At 37.1% G+C, this 15,397-nt stretch overlaps 8 protein-coding genes across 8 annotated transcripts; 2 read left to right on the top strand and 6 right to left on the bottom strand.

Moving 5' to 3' along the window:
* The first annotated feature begins 175 nt into the window (after positions 1–175).
* Positions 176–929, top strand: RHIMIDRAFT_265260 (uncharacterized protein). Its single transcript, XM_023611806.1, has 3 exons — positions 176–308; positions 365–755; positions 804–929. The coding sequence occupies exons 1-3, from the start codon at positions 256–258 to the stop codon at positions 906–908; spliced, it is 549 nt and encodes a 182-aa protein (XP_023469828.1). The 5' UTR covers positions 176–255; the 3' UTR covers positions 909–929.
* An 80-nt stretch (positions 930–1,009) lies between these two features.
* Positions 1,010–2,565, bottom strand: RHIMIDRAFT_233721 (mitochondrial and cytoplasmic histidine-tRNA ligase Hrs1; the record flags this gene model as incomplete). Its single annotated transcript, XM_023608018.1, has 3 exons — positions 1,010–2,362; positions 2,420–2,439; positions 2,496–2,565. 3 exons carry the CDS (start codon positions 2,563–2,565, stop codon positions 1,010–1,012), a joined length of 1,443 nt encoding a protein of 480 aa, XP_023469827.1.
* Positions 2,566–2,640: 75 nt separating this feature from the next.
* On the bottom strand, positions 2,641–4,936 carry RHIMIDRAFT_233720 (uncharacterized protein; the record flags this gene model as incomplete). The annotated part of the gene is made up of 6 exons (XM_023608017.1): positions 2,641–2,891; positions 2,946–3,012; positions 3,071–3,308; positions 3,363–4,627; positions 4,677–4,846; positions 4,906–4,936. 6 exons carry the CDS (start codon positions 4,934–4,936, stop codon positions 2,641–2,643), a joined length of 2,022 nt encoding a protein of 673 aa, XP_023469826.1.
* A 980-nt stretch (positions 4,937–5,916) lies between these two features.
* Positions 5,917–7,024, bottom strand: RHIMIDRAFT_265256 (uncharacterized protein). Its single transcript, XM_023611805.1, has one exon. It carries the CDS (start codon positions 6,956–6,958, stop codon positions 6,068–6,070), a length of 891 nt encoding a protein of 296 aa, XP_023469825.1. The 5' UTR covers positions 6,959–7,024; the 3' UTR covers positions 5,917–6,067.
* A 1,761-nt stretch (positions 7,025–8,785) lies between these two features.
* On the bottom strand, positions 8,786–9,823 carry RHIMIDRAFT_265252 (apses-domain-containing protein). Its single transcript, XM_023611804.1, has 4 exons — positions 9,641–9,823; positions 9,375–9,578; positions 9,193–9,325; positions 8,786–9,140 (listed from the first exon to the last, which is right to left on the bottom strand). The coding sequence occupies exons 1-4, from the start codon at positions 9,747–9,749 to the stop codon at positions 8,927–8,929; spliced, it is 660 nt and encodes a 219-aa protein (XP_023469824.1). The 5' UTR covers positions 9,750–9,823; the 3' UTR covers positions 8,786–8,926.
* A 257-nt stretch (positions 9,824–10,080) lies between these two features.
* Positions 10,081–12,007, top strand: RHIMIDRAFT_300546 (uncharacterized protein; the record flags this gene model as incomplete). The annotated part of the gene is made up of 5 exons (XM_023614355.1): positions 10,081–10,317; positions 10,391–11,172; positions 11,230–11,577; positions 11,630–11,694; positions 11,747–12,007. 5 exons carry the CDS (start codon positions 10,081–10,083, stop codon positions 11,932–11,934), a joined length of 1,620 nt encoding a protein of 539 aa, XP_023469823.1. The 3' UTR covers positions 11,935–12,007.
* RHIMIDRAFT_265242 (Vps52-domain-containing protein) lies at positions 11,837–14,047 on the bottom strand. Its single transcript, XM_023611803.1, has 6 exons — positions 13,535–14,047; positions 13,294–13,479; positions 13,071–13,241; positions 12,769–13,011; positions 12,506–12,709; positions 11,837–12,457 (listed from the first exon to the last, which is right to left on the bottom strand). Exons 1-6 carry the CDS (start codon positions 13,853–13,855, stop codon positions 12,053–12,055), a joined length of 1,530 nt encoding a protein of 509 aa, XP_023469822.1. The 5' UTR covers positions 13,856–14,047; the 3' UTR covers positions 11,837–12,052.
* A 778-nt stretch (positions 14,048–14,825) lies between these two features.
* RHIMIDRAFT_233715 (uncharacterized protein) lies at positions 14,826–15,331 on the bottom strand (the record flags this gene model as incomplete). Its single annotated transcript, XM_023608016.1, has 3 exons — positions 14,826–15,039; positions 15,091–15,144; positions 15,195–15,331. 3 exons carry the CDS (start codon positions 15,329–15,331, stop codon positions 14,826–14,828), a joined length of 405 nt encoding a protein of 134 aa, XP_023469821.1.
* Between the last annotated feature and the right edge of the window lie 66 nt (positions 15,332–15,397).

The following is a 15,397-nucleotide window of genomic DNA, read 5'->3' as shown; positions in this document are numbered from 1 at the left end:
AAATCGAGAGATGTTTACAGTTCTCACTATCGTTTTCCAAGATAAATATTGTATAAACAGAGAAAAGTAAGGGTCCATTAAACGCGTCATTCACTTATGCACCAAATCTCTGCTTTTTTTCCTAATTAAGTAGCCATACAAAATTTTTGTAATAAAATTAAAATAAAAAAAAAAGCAGCAACAGACTGCCCCACCCTTCCCTTTCGTTTTTCTCTCTTTATATTTATATTCAATATATATACCCTCGCTTCACACATGTCAAACATTGATCAGCTCAAGTTTTGGCTGGAGGAAGAGCCTGCGGGCAGGTATACAAGAACAAAAGGTGTGAAAACAAGAATGAGTAAATCTAACTTTCTTATAGAGAAGACGATGTCTATCTACCACCTGATACACCTACTGTTAGTCCAGGCCCAAATACATTATCCTTAATTCACAAGAAAAGGTCATTGCTAAAGCACCGCTGTATAGCACGTCTAAGGAGCTATCATTATAAACAACTTGAAATAATACGAAAAAATGTAGCCAGTACTGTACAAAAAGAGAAACTACCTTGTCAGTCTTTTACTCCACCTATCGAAGTAATCACCGGACGAGACTATCTAGCGTACTTTACTCAGGATATCCTGGATTGCATTGACCATTTAGATAAAGTGAAAAGAGACGAAATAGATCTTTCAAAGGATCCAAAGGTTGTTCAGGTCAGCAACGGAGAGTTGTTTCATGAAAGAACAGAATATGCATCTCAACTAGAAGTATGTTTATACATCTTATTATCATACATTAACATTGCTTTTTTCTAGAAACTGTTTGATTCTCAATGTGAAGAAGCAGAAAACCAATATAGAGCACTTTATAATATAATAATAGAAGACGATGGTCCAAAACTCAACCAAAAGCAAACATAGAAAGAAAGAAAGAAAGAAAGAAAGCATGTATATATACTCATTACACACATTATAACACTCAACATTCATTCATATCTCTTTTTTTTTTTTTCTCTTTTCTTCTAATTCAATTTATCTTTTAATACATCAATCATTTCCTTTCTTGCCACTGTGATGCCTCCACCTTGATTTGATTTTGTTCTCATATCTTTGATTCTCACTTGTCCATTATCCAACTCATCTTTACCAATGATGATAGCAAAGGGTATCTGTTCTTTTTCACATACATTCCACTGCTTTTCCAGCTTGGGCTTATTCTTAAACATAAAACTCGCCTTGATACCTGCATCCCATAATTCGCGTACAAGCTGCATACGTTCCCTGAGTAGTCCATCACCAACAGAGATCACATAGACCTGAGTAGCATTACTCTTGACTTTGTCTATATCCTGACGCGCCATAAGCAACGAAAACAAGCGTTCGACACCAATAGAAGCACCAACGCATGGTATTGTCTTGGGCTGCCCACGCTTATTAGTTCCAGCAAACATACCAACCAAGTTATCATAACGACCACCCGCAGCAATAGAGCCCAAGCCTTCTACTTCTGTCTGTATCGCTTCATAGATGATGCCGGTGTAGTAGTCCAGACCTCTGGCTAGACTAAGGTCAATCCGGATACGATCCTTGACTTGAAATATATCCAGATAATCAAGCAATAGTTTGATATCAGCAATGCCTTTGCGAGCATCCTCATTCTGCATCAACACCTCATCTTTTTCCAATATATCGAGAATGTTACTGTCTTGCTGCAGCACGTACTTTCCTATACGATCAGCAATCTGTTCACTCAGCCCTCTTTCTTTCACCATCTCCTTCTTCACGTCTTCCCATGGCATCTTGTCCAACTTGTCAATCGCTGCTGAAATGGAGCGTACCTGATCCTGTGGCACTCCGCAGACCTGAAAAAGACCGTCCAGAAGCTGTCGGTGATTCAGCTTGATATAAAATGGCACCTTGACCGTATCCAAAGCGTCGCTCACAATCTTTAGAACCTCTGCATCCGGGATCATGGGATCATACTGACCAGCAATATCGAAATCACATTGAACAAACTCACGTAGTCGGCCCTTGGTCATGATGGGTTGATCGCGTCTATACACTTTGGCGATCTGGTATCGTTTCATCTGAGCTTCTTTTCCGCCTTGCATGGCCAGGTGCCTGGCAAAAGGTACAGTCAGATCATATCTCAACGAACATTGTTCTCCACCTTGATCAGCTAGATTGTAAATCAGTTTGCTCTCTTCTCCATATTTTCCAGAGAGGATCTCGGTTAATTCAAAAACGGGTGTATCGATCGTCACAGCACCATGTCGTTGAAAGACCTTTGTGATGGATTTGAAAAGATCTTGTCGTATGACCATCTCTTTGTCGTCATAGTCTCGTGTTCCTTTTGGTGTCTTTACTAAAATGGCCTTTAAAAGAAATATAAGTTTATATATACACTTTATATTATCTTAATTCCTTCATACTTGTCTTTCGGCCTTTTTACCTAAAGATGCTTAATGAGACAAGAGAGCTATTTTGACATGAGAAAAACTTTTTTACATTGTAAACTGGTCGAAAAGAGCCGTTGATAGGATAACAATGGTCGTCTTGTACAAAAGGGTTTAAACATTGCAACACTAGAAAGAAAGAAAGAAAACAGACAAAAAAAAATTTGAAAAATACCCAAAACAGAAGTTTATTCAACTTAAACGGAACCAACAATTTCGTCTGCTTTCTGTAAAGCTTCAATCATCTTTTTACATTCATTTCTTCTTTGCCTTGTAAAGTCTGACTCTTGCAGTAATTCATCCAATACTTCTACCTTGTAGAGTTCTGTCAATAACTCTCGTTGAAGTTCTTCCTTTGCATGATTAACAAGGTTTAACATGATCGCTTTAGGAACCATATCGATCATTGTACGCTTAACGATATCATAATAAGACTGAATCAATAACTCTAACAGAATGAGATAAATAAATGTAAAACTGTTTTTTTCCCAATATACTTTACTAATAACTTCTATCTCCATGTATTCTCGTTCTGATAAATTGCCGCTTGCTTTTAAAGTTGCAGGAGGCTACATATAGGGGGGGGGGGTTAGAGAAGTCATTTGACAGATATTAACTATTACTTACTGCATCTAATAGAGGTGATGCTGATTTCTTGGCATTTGCGGCCTTCTTGTTACCTGAGAAAAAGCTTCCAAAGAGTGAGCCACTGTTATCAGAATCTGGTATCGTTGAAGCAGGTAATGCAGTAGCAGGCGCTGCTTTAGGTTTGGTTTCCTTGCTCATTCGCTCATTAACAAGTGCAATTGCTTGATGCCCATTTAAAAAGTGTGGATGAGCTGTATTAATATAACATGCTTCCATACTATATATACAGTATGATTAATGATCTTAATCTTATTCACACATACACACTTACGCTACAAGATCAGTCACCAGTTTTGATGTAGGTTGAAGCGCCTTTTTGAAAAAGGCCAAAACAACTTGATAAAACTTTTCTTTAAGAGCAGGGAATCGTTTAAAGAATTGCTTGGTTAATAACTGACCAAGGATTCTCACTAATTCATCATAGACCATATTGATACATTTCACGCTCGGCTCCTCCAGTCGTTTGATCTGTTTCTTGATGATCAACTCAAAAGCAGTTGTAGCCACAAAGAGAGCTGGTGAAGATCCAGAAGAATTGTAGAGAATAGTACGAATGTCTACATCCTTGATTTGGTCCAGAGGATCTATACCCTTGACACCACTTGCATAGAGTTCATGGAATACAAAACTGATGCGTGCACCACCTGAGAGTTCAAAGCTCGACAGGTCACCCGAGGTACCATCAATGATTGTGCGAAACTCGGTACAGAACTCTGTGATGATATTCAACACCATGTTGGCTCGATTGGAAGGCTGATCATCGAGTGGATCACCCAGTGACCACAACTCTTGTTGATACTTGACAAGTGCAGACTGAATCTTGCCCTTGATCTCTGGTAACGTGTTCTTTATGTGAAGCATCAGGATTCTGTTAAGCTTTTGTGCTAAAAATGGTGTGCCGCAGTATTGAGCTCTGGATTTATATGCTGGATGGTTTTCGAAAAACTCACGTTCTGCCTCTAACGCACGCTGAATAGACTTTTTGCTCTCGATGTCTCGTTGTCCACGGTTGACGACAGGTACATAGCCTAACCGCAGAGGAATGACCCGCCCTGCCAATATGTCAATCACATCTGTTCCTTCATCCATCAAGTCCACTTTGGTCAATACACCAATGGTTTTCAGCCCTTCTGGATCTACATCGCGCGCTAGTTTGAGACCGTCTGAGTTGGCCAGGTCTGTGTTTGCGGCAGTAACAGCCAAGATAATAGAATTGGGTTTAGTGATATACTTGAGCAGCATCTCACGAATTTGCTTTTCAATATCCTTTGGTTGATCACCCACAGGCACCTTGGTTAAGCCTGGTAAATCGACCAAGGTCAAGGTGAGTACGTTGGGTGAGAAGATACGCAAGTTGATCGGCTGAGGGGAGATGCCTAGATTTTTTCCAGTCTTCAGTTCTGTATCCTTGATAATTTCTTGGCGAATTTTATCAAAATCATAAAACTTTTGTCCTGGCAAGTGAAGAAACTCCCCCCATTCTTGCTGACTTGGGTCCTCATTATCTTTGGGTGGTCTGTTGATTAATTGAAGAATCTATAATAGATGAGTTTACTGTGTGCTGTTGGTTAATAATTGAACTTACCAAAGGTCGTCGAGTGACAATACCCGTACCACGAGGAAGAAAATCACGACCAACAATGTTTTCTAATACTGAACTTTTACCACTTGATTGAGAGCCAATGACAGCAATCTGCGGTAGGTCAACTGGATTGTGAACTCCTACAGTTGAAAAGGCATCCTGTAATTTATTCACTAGTAGTACAATCTGTTTAATGTTTATATTTAAATGTTGTCAGTTTATTGTTATTTACCAGTCTTAATTAGCTGCGAGTCCATACTCATTTTTTTTTATAGAAGATAAAAGAAGAAAAGGAAAAAAAAGAAAAAAGGGACACTACGTTTAAAACACAAAGGCTATAAAAGGCACGTGATGTTTTTATTACATCGTTTTTGTCCAGGCCAGTTCATCGCGAAAAGAAGTATTTCTAGGCTCGAGGGTAAAACATGTTTTGGCTGAAACGTATTATGCATAGGTGTAAAAAACACTGCTATAAGAACCTACTGTAGCCGTATAGGTAGTTTCTGCCTAGGGTTAGATGGTGATGGTTTGTTTCCTTTTTCATTTTTCTATGATGTAAACGATCTCATGTAATATAGTGCAGACAATCAAAAATGATCTTGTTTGAAAAGAGCGCGATTTATGGGTGAAATGCTTATTTAAAAGGAAGGAACAAGGGATCAGCCGTAACCCCTGGTACTTGTAGACAAAAAGGGGCAATACAGTACTTCCACTCTCAATGCACTAAATTTTTAGATTTTATTTAATTATACATCCTGTTGAGTGCAATAAAAGACCGCCCGGAGGATATCAAAAGAACAATAATGGAGACTAAAAAAACCTCTTTTGGGGATAAAGGTTAAAAAATATAAAAGTCTCGAGCCTCTATTCCACATAATAAAAGGACATATCAATATCATACACTATCTTCAATTTGGCCATAACCTACTTATCATTCCATCTTTTGATGCTCTTGAAAAGAAAGCCTGCCATATCGGTCAGCAGACTGTTGAGTTCATTATTGCTGATTATATTTATGTTTTCTTCAAGGTTTACAATCTTTGTATTATTACTTACATAGTTGTTCCATTTGTGACAAAAGGAAAGAGCTCCTTATTACAAACAGCGCCATTTTATGCAAACAGGATTATTTATGACCAATGAGAATTGAGCATGGCGCGTTATATGATAGCAACATATTATTCATTCATAGAATATATGTTTATTGTAATCTCATAAGATAGGATTAAGTAAATATGACATACACACATTAAATATGAAATTACACTGAAAAACTGAAGGTAGAAGCACTGTAATTGAAAAAAAAAGGACACATGACGAAATAGGGAAACTGAGCCTCCCCTTGTCTTTTTTTTTCTTCTGGTTTTATGAGATAAAGAACACTTTTTTTAATATTAATATGGACGTAAATCTTTAACTGAGCTAAAGTTGCGTGTTCTTTGTGGGTAAAAGCTACTGGCTCTATGCCTTGTGTCGTAATAAGATGGATTATAATAACTTCTTGTATAATCTTCATATGGATACGTTCGATGCTGATATTGTGGGTAATAAGGCATATGATACTGAGGGTATGTGTTCATTACTGTCGCTGGATACATCATATCTGATCTCTGTGCAGCTGCCATCATAGCTGCTTGTTGTTGTTGTTGTTGTTGGATAAAATAGTTTACAAGCATTTGTTGCTGTTGCAGCTGTAGTTGCTGTTGATATACATAAGGATGCTGTTGTTGTTGATTCATCATTAACAGCATTAATAACTGCTGTGCTTGTTGCAATTGTTGCTGTTGTTGATAATGATTGACAGGAGTCATGCCAAGGGCAGGATTCATGGGTATTGGTAGGGCTGGTGCGATAGCCTGTGGTTTCATTATGCTGTCATCCGCTATTAATGGTATCTGCATATTAGCTTGCGGCATGAATGGCTGAACAAAAGCATTTCCAGGATAATAAGTAGTAAAGGGATCTCCTAAGCCTGCTGCGACCTTTAGTTTGTTAAATAGGCCTTCCATTATACCAACATTGTTTCTATACATTGACGAGTGTGGTACTACAGCTGCCTGGGAGGCTCGAGATGGTCCCGAGATTACAGTAGGAGCAACAGTAGCACTGATTGGAGCAGCTGGTTGGGCTGGAATGGGTGCTGCCGAATGAGACTGAGTAAGTATACCTGTTTGAGGAGGAGGAACATCGTTGACTGCCGGAGCCATTGGAGCAGCGGAAGGAGCTGCTGAATGTGGTGCAGCGGATACTTCTGGTTGAGGCACTACAGGCGGTACTTCTGCCATTCAGTACTGAAGGGACGATAGTGGGATTATATGAAGTAAGAAAGAAAAAAAGAAGAAAGAAAAGAGAAAATATTTTCAAATGATAAAACGCAAATATCTGAAATTGGAAGCAATAAAAACAAGAAAGCTTGTACGACTATGATTTAGGATCTTCCTTTACTGCTTATCTTTTTTGGGTTGATTTACAAGCAATTAAAAGTGTCATTCTTTTTTTTTTTTTTTTTCTCTTTATGACAATCAAAGGAACCAGAACTGGGAATGAAACGTGGTGAATCTCAGTTTCGAATGTAAGAACTATTGTCTTCAAACTTGCAATGGATATGATGGTGACCCGTTATGTTCATACTATAATTGAATTATCCAAATAAAAGCTTAAAAAGAGTAAGCGTTTACTATACTGTATAACTGTTGCTTGCCAAACATATATTTCTTAGCAAGGAAAATATTAAAGAATACACTAACGTAGAAGAAACCACTCGATTTCTTGGTTTCCTCAGGAGTTTTTTTTTTTTTTTTTAACATATCAAGCATACGCAATTACCTTGTCACCAAGAAATAATGATTCAGTCATCATTTTTCTATATGAAACTAGAAAGGAGTCTTATTAAGGAGCGTATAACAGAGACTTTGGGTTGTTGCAGCAACTTAAATTGTTTATGATTGTGGTATAGTCATGGTAATAACAAAGAACAAACACAGAAGAACCATTTTATCAGGGGACGGAACTGCTGTGAAGATGAGGATTGGCTATTTTGGTGATAAACAAAGAAAAACACGCACAAATCATAAAGACTTTTCTAGACTGTCATCTGTATCAATAGATGACTTAAATGGCGTTCCATAATAGTTCGATTAATATAAATCAGCCATATTAAACATCTGAGTACTAATAACACAATTCGCGTAATTGTATTATTACGTATGCTCAGTGACAAGTGTAAAATAAAAGTGACCATGTGGTTGATGGGATGTATTCTTCTTCTTATTCCTAAGTAACTCAAAATGGAGCATGTTACTAGTGTTTCTCAGGTATATAATCTGTTCAAGGTTTTACTGAATTGATCAACTTCAACATATATAACCGTTCAGCCAACTTAAGCTAGGCTCAGGCTGTGATATTGTTTTCAAAAAAAAAGGCGTTAATTTCACATATGGCTGATTTACTCAAAATATCTAAAAGGTACTTCATATGGACCAATGGCTTCAGTATTAATAATAGAAACAGAAAAGATTAACGTGTCCCTAGCTATCTGTTTCATTTATTAATTCTACCCCTTTAGTATCAGATTTTGCGTGTGATACGTTTAAATCATACAGTAATGACTTGAGACATGATAAACACCGACATTCAATATAATATAGCTGCTGTATTAGAAGATGTCTGTCATGATATGACAGTGTAGTAACGGAGCAATCCAGTGTTCTCATTGGTTGTTATGGGAAACCAACAAAAGAATATTTTTTCAGGAACAGAAATGATGAAAGGGTAAATTGCACGTCAATAATGATCGAGTCAGTTGTTTATAATGAACCTTGAACACAATGTTACAAAAGAAAAAAAGGAGTATATATCTTAATTTCTAACTTTTTATTATTGATCTGCCCTTTTTCTCAAACAAAATAGGGTGAATTAACTCCATTTCACATAATGAGTGTGCCTTAAATAAGAGTGCATCTACTCTTTAAAAAGGAATTGAGACAAAGGGGGGAGGAGGGGAATTAAATCAATGACTCCATATGTCTAGCCAGCCTATATGTCAAACGTCACTCTCGGCTCTGTTAACAATGATTGTAATAATGCTTATTTTTATTGTCAAAAGACATGTCAATACAATGATTTATCTTTACAGCTAATTTATCACATCGTCCTTTACACAAACAAACATAAACAGACACATATAAAGCAATCACCAAAACTCACCAGGATATTGTTTAACAGGGGAAATTGAGTTATTGACTAATTCAATGTCAAATAAGAGTGAATGATGCAAAAAAATCTTTTTTACCTTCGGCAGAACTCTCGGTTTGACCACGTTGATATGGGTTTATAGCCGGGCCATTATGTAATTGATAAAAATGAGAAGGGTAAAGAAAAGAGACTGGATCATCTGCAAAGATAGGATAAAGAGCATCCAGGATGTTGAATTGAGTAGCCAGTGTCTTTGCTCGAGCAAAAGGGATCCTGTAAATTATGAATAAACATGGCGTGATGTCTATAGAAACTCTATACTCACCAGACACCTTTTAAATGCATTGCTCCTACCTTGACAACTACTCTCCCTCTTTCGTTCTTTAATATGCCATCTCGTTTACCACGAGACATACCAGCCACATTCAATAATTTGGTACCATTAATCATGTTGTTGTCTAAATAACGACATAAGCATGACATGTGACACATGTCCTTTAATATTACCTTGACGACGAGCTACACAAATCCCTCGAGTGTCGACCTGGTAACATAGCGTGCTCTCATCCTCCCACAATGTTGCTGTCAATCGAGGCCTATGCATTCTAAGCGGATAAGGACTATATTGCAAATGGGAATGTACAGGTGGAAGAGTAGGCAAAGTAGCTCGAACAAGATGCCCTGGCCAACGTTCCTGCCAGTGTTCTTTGTCTAACTTTTGCATCAGGATAACAATGAAACGTCAAACGACTAAAAAAAAAAAAGATACTTACCATCTGTCACTGATTCTGATACCGCTGATGAGGCACTTGCTGATGAAGATGAAGTAGAATCCAATGATACCAGCATTGAATGGGTTTCATCTTGATTTTTTCGTTGCATTTTTGTTTTTGTCACTGAAAAAGAAAAGGATAAAGAAATACAAACAAGGAACATGTTCTTATATTCTCTTTATACGCCGATGTATTATAAATCAACCGAAATCTACAGCCACACATCTTTACGGTATTGATGTTAACCGAATAATAGAACCGAGACAAAAGAAAGGCTGATCAATAATAGATATTTGTGTAACATTTATGAGAAAGGAGAGTGTGTGTGGGCAAGAAAAGAGTGGAAAGAGCGACAGAGGGGAATGAAAAAGGGGATACAATAGAACAAGGAATTTTCTATCCTCTCTCTCTCTCTTTTTTTTTTCTTTTTCTTTTTCTTAATGAGCGTAGAATCAAGCCTTTTACCAGCAAGTCATCCATTCACACAACAGGAAACAAAGCATTTCTCCAAACGAATACTTCGATCAGCTTTACAAAAAGCAAATGTAGCTGTTCAGTGTGATTCGACCAACGATGTCTTGGGAGCTGTTCATGCTTATACGGAAGCTATCGAACTGCTCGAAAAGGTGTTGAACTTGATCGAAAAAGAAAATGATAAGAAACGTTTACAGGAAATAGTAAGAGAAAAAAATTTAAGCTCTGTTCTCTCTCTCTTGTATATCTCACTATTTTCCCTATTTCATTAAAAAGCATGATTCTTATTCTGAGCGTATTCGACTTTTAACAGCTATTGTCATTGAAGAGGGAAAAGAAAAAGAGATACAACCTATAGAGAAAGGCGATGATGAAGACAGTGAAGACAGTGACGACGACGACGACGACTGGGAGACAAAGCCAACACTACAGAAGGCTACTGTACGCAAAATAATTTCTACAGAGTTTAATCGCAACATGACTACATCATCATCATCATTCAGTCTGCATTCCTCAAAGAGTACTCCTACAACACAACAACAACAACAGCAGCAGCAGTCTAATGCTGACAATGAAGATTATGACCTGGATTCAGATATAGAGGCTAAGCAAATGCCTGCAATGACACTTCCTTCCTTGAAAAAGAAGGAAGAAGAACTATCACCATCATCACCTGCGACGCCTACAGCAATAGCCTATATCAGGCCTTATCGTACTCGAACAAGCAGTTTACCTAAAGTGCCGAGGTCTTCCTCAATGTCTACTGTCGAATCATTGGATGAAGAGCAGCAGCCAACTAAAGTGCGCACCTCCGCCATAGGATCTATGCGAAAAAAGACTGTCAATCGATTGTCCGTCGAAGGCCTCGTCGGGCGAAAATCGGCAGGTTATACACACAGCACCGGAAGTCCGTCATTTGGGCATTTCTTAAAAGACCAAACGCAGGACACAGAGGAGGTTAAGGAGCATCAACAACTCAAGCTACTTTTGGCACTGGAAAAGAGTATGCAGCAAGGCGCTTATGTAACAAAGAAATTATATATACCCAAAAGCCTATGGTAAAAAACATCATATCATTTAAGCTAAAAAAAAGCATTATTAATTGGAAATCGTAGGCAGCAGCACAACGTTAAGCTATCATTTGTAGATATCAAAATATCCGCCTGTGAAACACTGGCGAATGATATTCATCGACTTGAAAATTGGGCTTATTTAGATGATTTACTAAGTTCATTAAGGCTATTGGAGCACGTGGAGACATCAGTAGAGAGTTTAAAGACCAATCTATCAAAAAAGTTCAAGAGAGAAAGTACAAATGGAGGTAATCAGACAAGTAGTGCAGGTCATACAAATGGTACCACAAAGGTTGAAACCGCCAAAAAGTCAAGTCAGTCATTCATGTCGTGGGGGACAAAGCTGACAAAATCAGTGGAACGTATGAATGCCTTTAGTTTAACAAAAGGGTAACTATAGGAACAAAGCGATAAGGAGTACATGAAATAATTGTATATATAGAGAGGACCATTATAAACAGTATATTGAAGCCCTAGAGAGGCTTTTGAAGAAGATTCATACGTTAGGTAAGCAGGTGATGATAACAATAATATTAAATAATAATAATTATAATAATAGAAAAATGGTTAAATTATTATCATGAAGAAAAGAAAAGAACAAATGATCCACGATGTGAAATGATGCTTGTGAAATTGAGTAAAGTCTGTGATGTGATTAATACAATCATAGGTGGATTTGTGGTTCGAGATATGACCGTTCTACTTGCCAAATGGCTAAAACGGGGAGGTTCATGGGTGAGCGAATAAGTGATTAAACCACTGTTTTTATCCTCTTTTTATACATTTATACATACATATATATACCTTAAATATATTAATGATTTATTATTTCAAAAAGAAGAGCGAGAAAGACGTGCTATTTGTATTAAAATGTACTTCTAAACTTTTTAATCTCTACCATCACTGTTTGTACTCCAACTGGATGAAGTCTGGCCAAGATATTTCTCTTTTCTAAAATGTCAAGGAATTTTGTATAATAGACTATCAATTGAGCGAGAACTGCATGAAGTACGCTTGTGCCATTTTTAAAGTTGGAAAAGTACTGAATAACGGACGCATTGATCGATTTAAGAGATTGACGCCAAGTCTGAGCAAAGTGTGAAGAGATACGTTCAAGGTCAGGGATGGAACAGTTTTCTGGCTTTTGAACACATTGAATCATTGGACCAAAATAAGGCTTTAATTGCTCATCAACAAAGGCATTTTTCTGGAGCGAGTGAAGTTGCTTGAAGTAATTGACCTCGTTCTCTACTGCATGGCTATGGGTTTCCTAAAAAAGATATTACTATAAAAACGTAATCCATTCATATGAGCTTACTTGAAGTACAGATAGGATAAGATCATAATTATTAACAAGAAAAGCGATACGCTTAGGCGAGTCGGTTAGTTCGTTTGACATACGTGAAAGGACAGCTTCAAATTCATCGCGTAGTCTATGAATACTGTTAGATAAAATGGCATCATCGTATCCATCATTAAGCACTAGCAACGAAGCTGCAAATTCAGCATAACGTCTAGTAATCTTTAAGATTTTGGTTAATAAGCTAAAATCTTGGCTCTTTATCTTTTTATAAAACTTACGTAATGAGGATGAATGTCTTTCACAAGTGATTTGCTATGAAACATCTTTTTTAAGCTGTCTATATGTAATGATATGATATGCTGAAACCGAGGCCATAGCAACATGTTGGTTGCATTAGTGTATCCTTCAAGAGCAGGTACACGTCGTCTTTGCAGTTCTAATGCTAGCTGTGTATTGATTCGAATACATAATAATATGCCAACTGCATCATAGCAATTTTCTACATAGGTCTTTGTAAATTGCTATATGCAAATATATACAGGGTTACATTGACTATCTATTTCTTTTTATCGTCACTTACAATTCCCACTTTTTCTGTGGACTCAAATATGGACTGGAATATGGTTTTTGTGGTATCTGCTGCAGACTTGGGATCTCTTGAGAAGAATTCATGGATAAATAAATATTCTGAGCTTGCATTATCGATTAAGGTCAAGTTGAAGCTTCGAAAGAGTTGTTCAAATTGATATTTCTAGTCTTTTTTATGAATAAAAAAAGAATGAACCCTTTTACTTGGTTATTACCTGTTCTTTAGCTTCTGCAACATGAATCAGAATTACGCCAGGATCTTGAATTCTCAGGGTATCACTTCGGTCTCCTAATGCAAATACGTTGGTTTTATTCAAAGCTACCTTGGCGCCGCCAAATATGCCTCCTTTACGAGCACTTTCTTCTATTCCTATTAGGTCTGATTTCTCTGCAGACACAGTCTAGGGGGAGGATATCATGTTATTATAAAGCTGGCATACATTTTTAGAATATTACCTGGAGTTTTATCAGGCCCTTACTATATCTTTCAAAGTGATTATGAAAATACCAACGTAGTGCATTTATATATGTTTGTCGTATCTCTGTTGCAGCATCGTGATGTCTTTCCATAACAAAGCTATGTAAATTTTTATATTTTAAAAACACAGACTGTTGCATGATTTGTATGTTGGCATTGGGAACACAAAGGAGCTGAATACGAGAGAGAAAGAAATCACGAATAGTGGATGCAGCCTTCAATCGTAGTTTCTCCAACTCTGGACCTACGTTTTGCAAGGCTTTTATCGGGCGATGTTGATTGGCTTTGATGAATCGCATTTGTTTATTGATTGTAGTAAGATATTCCAGCCAAGTCTCATCCACTTCTTCTTCAGTAATTTTTCTAGAAGGAAAAAAAAAAAGTATGAATTCGGTTTATAAAAGGAGGTGAGAGAGTCTTTCACTACCTTATCATATAAGGTGGTATAACCATACCCTGTAGAGCCTTGCCCAGTCGTGCTTCCAATGTCTGATGAACGTAAGAATGAATATAGGATGATCTTTATCAAATGTACCTTTCGGTTTTTTAATTTAACGTTCATAAGCGTAGACTGCTCCTGTAAGTTTTGTATTTCACTGCTAATATTACCCAAATCACTCTGGAAAGCGTTTAGCAGTCCTTCCATGCGACCGAGGACTTCATCACAGTACTATTTCATAAATACGTGTTAATGCTAAAAAAAGAGAGAGGTCATCTATTTACTTGTATTTCTGTATGAAGATCAATAAAAGACTGAACGTTTTCTAAGTCTAAGCAATGGAAGAGAGAGAGAAAGAATTAACAAGGGGGAAAAAAGGAGGGGGTTCATGCAGTGGTATGACTTACAGCTTCTTTCCAGTTCCTCTTGTGCAGTTACTTTTTCCTCTATAATTTTGTTTGCATATTCACGCAAGTCCATATCTTTTTCCAATGTTATATCAAGTAGTTCATCTTTTTGCGTATATGTGAGCGTATATAATAAAATAGCAACTATATTTTACCATCAAAGTTATCAAAGATGGAATCGATTTCATCTTCACTAGAGTTGTTATTGTCAGTTTCATTCTACAACAAGGTAATCAGTATCACACGGGCGTCAATACTGTAAACAGTTAGTACTTGTATAGCTGGAGGCGTTAATAATTTATCGAGTTCAGTCAATGTATTTGTGTTGGGTATAGATGGTAAAGATTTGTCGAAATCAGGCATTAAAAAAAGAAGGAAAGTGGATGCGGAGATGGGACATGACCGACATTATGAAAAAGCGGTTTATTGTGAGGGTATATGAGCTTTTTTAGCCTTTTCTAGTTCACGTTGACAAAGGCTTAATGCTAGTTTGGATAGTTCTAATGCGTTTTGTTTTTCTTTAATTTGGGACTTGAGTGAATTCAGTTCTTTGGACAGTTCATCAATTTGAGACGTGTCTTGAACAACAAGTTTTATAGGCAACACATTTCTTATTTTACTTGTCTTGATAATCTTTCTATTAAAATATCATGAGCCATGGTCCCTCCCATATAATAATTCAACTTACTGGCAAATAGGACAACTATCATTTCGACTATCAGCAGCCCAGCGACGTATGCAACTATCAAAAGAATGAGTAGATCTAAAAGAGAGATCAACAACACATTTTACCTGTTTCCAAATAAATGTCCACATGCTAAGCTAACCAGTCTATGTTCTCCTTTTCTCTTCCAGTCTTCATAACAAATAGGGCATTGAAAGTGATCGTCTTGATCTTGTGATTCAAGTCTAGGTTTTTTCTGACTCATTAGTCATGTATTTAATTCAATAAAAAAAAAGAGACAGGAAATAGAATAAAGAAAAAGGGTAGTTGT

The sequence above is a fragment of the Rhizopus microsporus genome (assembly GCF_002708625.1).
Source record: "Rhizopus microsporus ATCC 52813 unplaced genomic scaffold scaffold_2, whole genome shotgun sequence".
Lineage (NCBI taxonomy): Eukaryota > Fungi > Mucoromycota > Mucoromycetes > Mucorales > Rhizopodaceae > Rhizopus > Rhizopus microsporus.
This window is presented reverse-complemented; position numbering and strand designations above follow the sequence as displayed.

What these genes read in the sequence shown, in the direction of transcription:
- RHIMIDRAFT_265252 (XM_023611804.1), bottom strand. Translation starts at nt 9,749, where the DNA reads ATGCAACGAAAAAATCAAGATGAAACCCATTCAATGCTGGTATCATTG. An exon ending in TTGTGTAGCTCGTCGTCAAG is followed by an intron (nt 9,326 to 9,374) that starts GTAATATTAAAG and finishes GTCGTTATTTAG; the next exon opens with ACAACAACATGATTAATGGT. An exon ending in ATGCATTTAAAAGGTGTCTG is followed by an intron (nt 9,141 to 9,192) that starts GTGAGTATAGAG and finishes CATAATTTACAG; the next exon opens with GATCCCTTTTGCTCGAGCAA.
- RHIMIDRAFT_265260 (XM_023611806.1), top strand. Translation starts at nt 256, where the DNA reads ATGTCAAACATTGATCAGCTCAAGTTTTGGCTGGAGGAAGAGCCTGCG. An exon ending in GAGGAAGAGCCTGCGGGCAG is followed by an intron (nt 309 to 364) that starts GTATACAAGAAC and finishes ACTTTCTTATAG; the next exon opens with AGAAGACGATGTCTATCTAC. An exon ending in AATATGCATCTCAACTAGAA is followed by an intron (nt 756 to 803) that starts GTATGTTTATAC and finishes GCTTTTTTCTAG; the next exon opens with AAACTGTTTGATTCTCAATG.
- RHIMIDRAFT_265256 (XM_023611805.1), bottom strand. Translation starts at nt 6,958, where the DNA reads ATGGCAGAAGTACCGCCTGTAGTGCCTCAACCAGAAGTATCCGCTGCA.
- RHIMIDRAFT_265242 (XM_023611803.1), bottom strand. Translation starts at nt 13,855, where the DNA reads ATGCGATTCATCAAAGCCAATCAACATCGCCCGATAAAAGCCTTGCAA. An exon ending in AGGGCCTGATAAAACTCCAG is followed by an intron (nt 13,480 to 13,534) that starts GTAATATTCTAA and finishes TCCTCCCCCTAG; the next exon opens with ACTGTGTCTGCAGAGAAATC. An exon ending in AAGACATTCATCCTCATTAC is followed by an intron (nt 12,710 to 12,768) that starts GTAAGTTTTATA and finishes AAAATCTTAAAG; the next exon opens with ATTACTAGACGTTATGCTGA.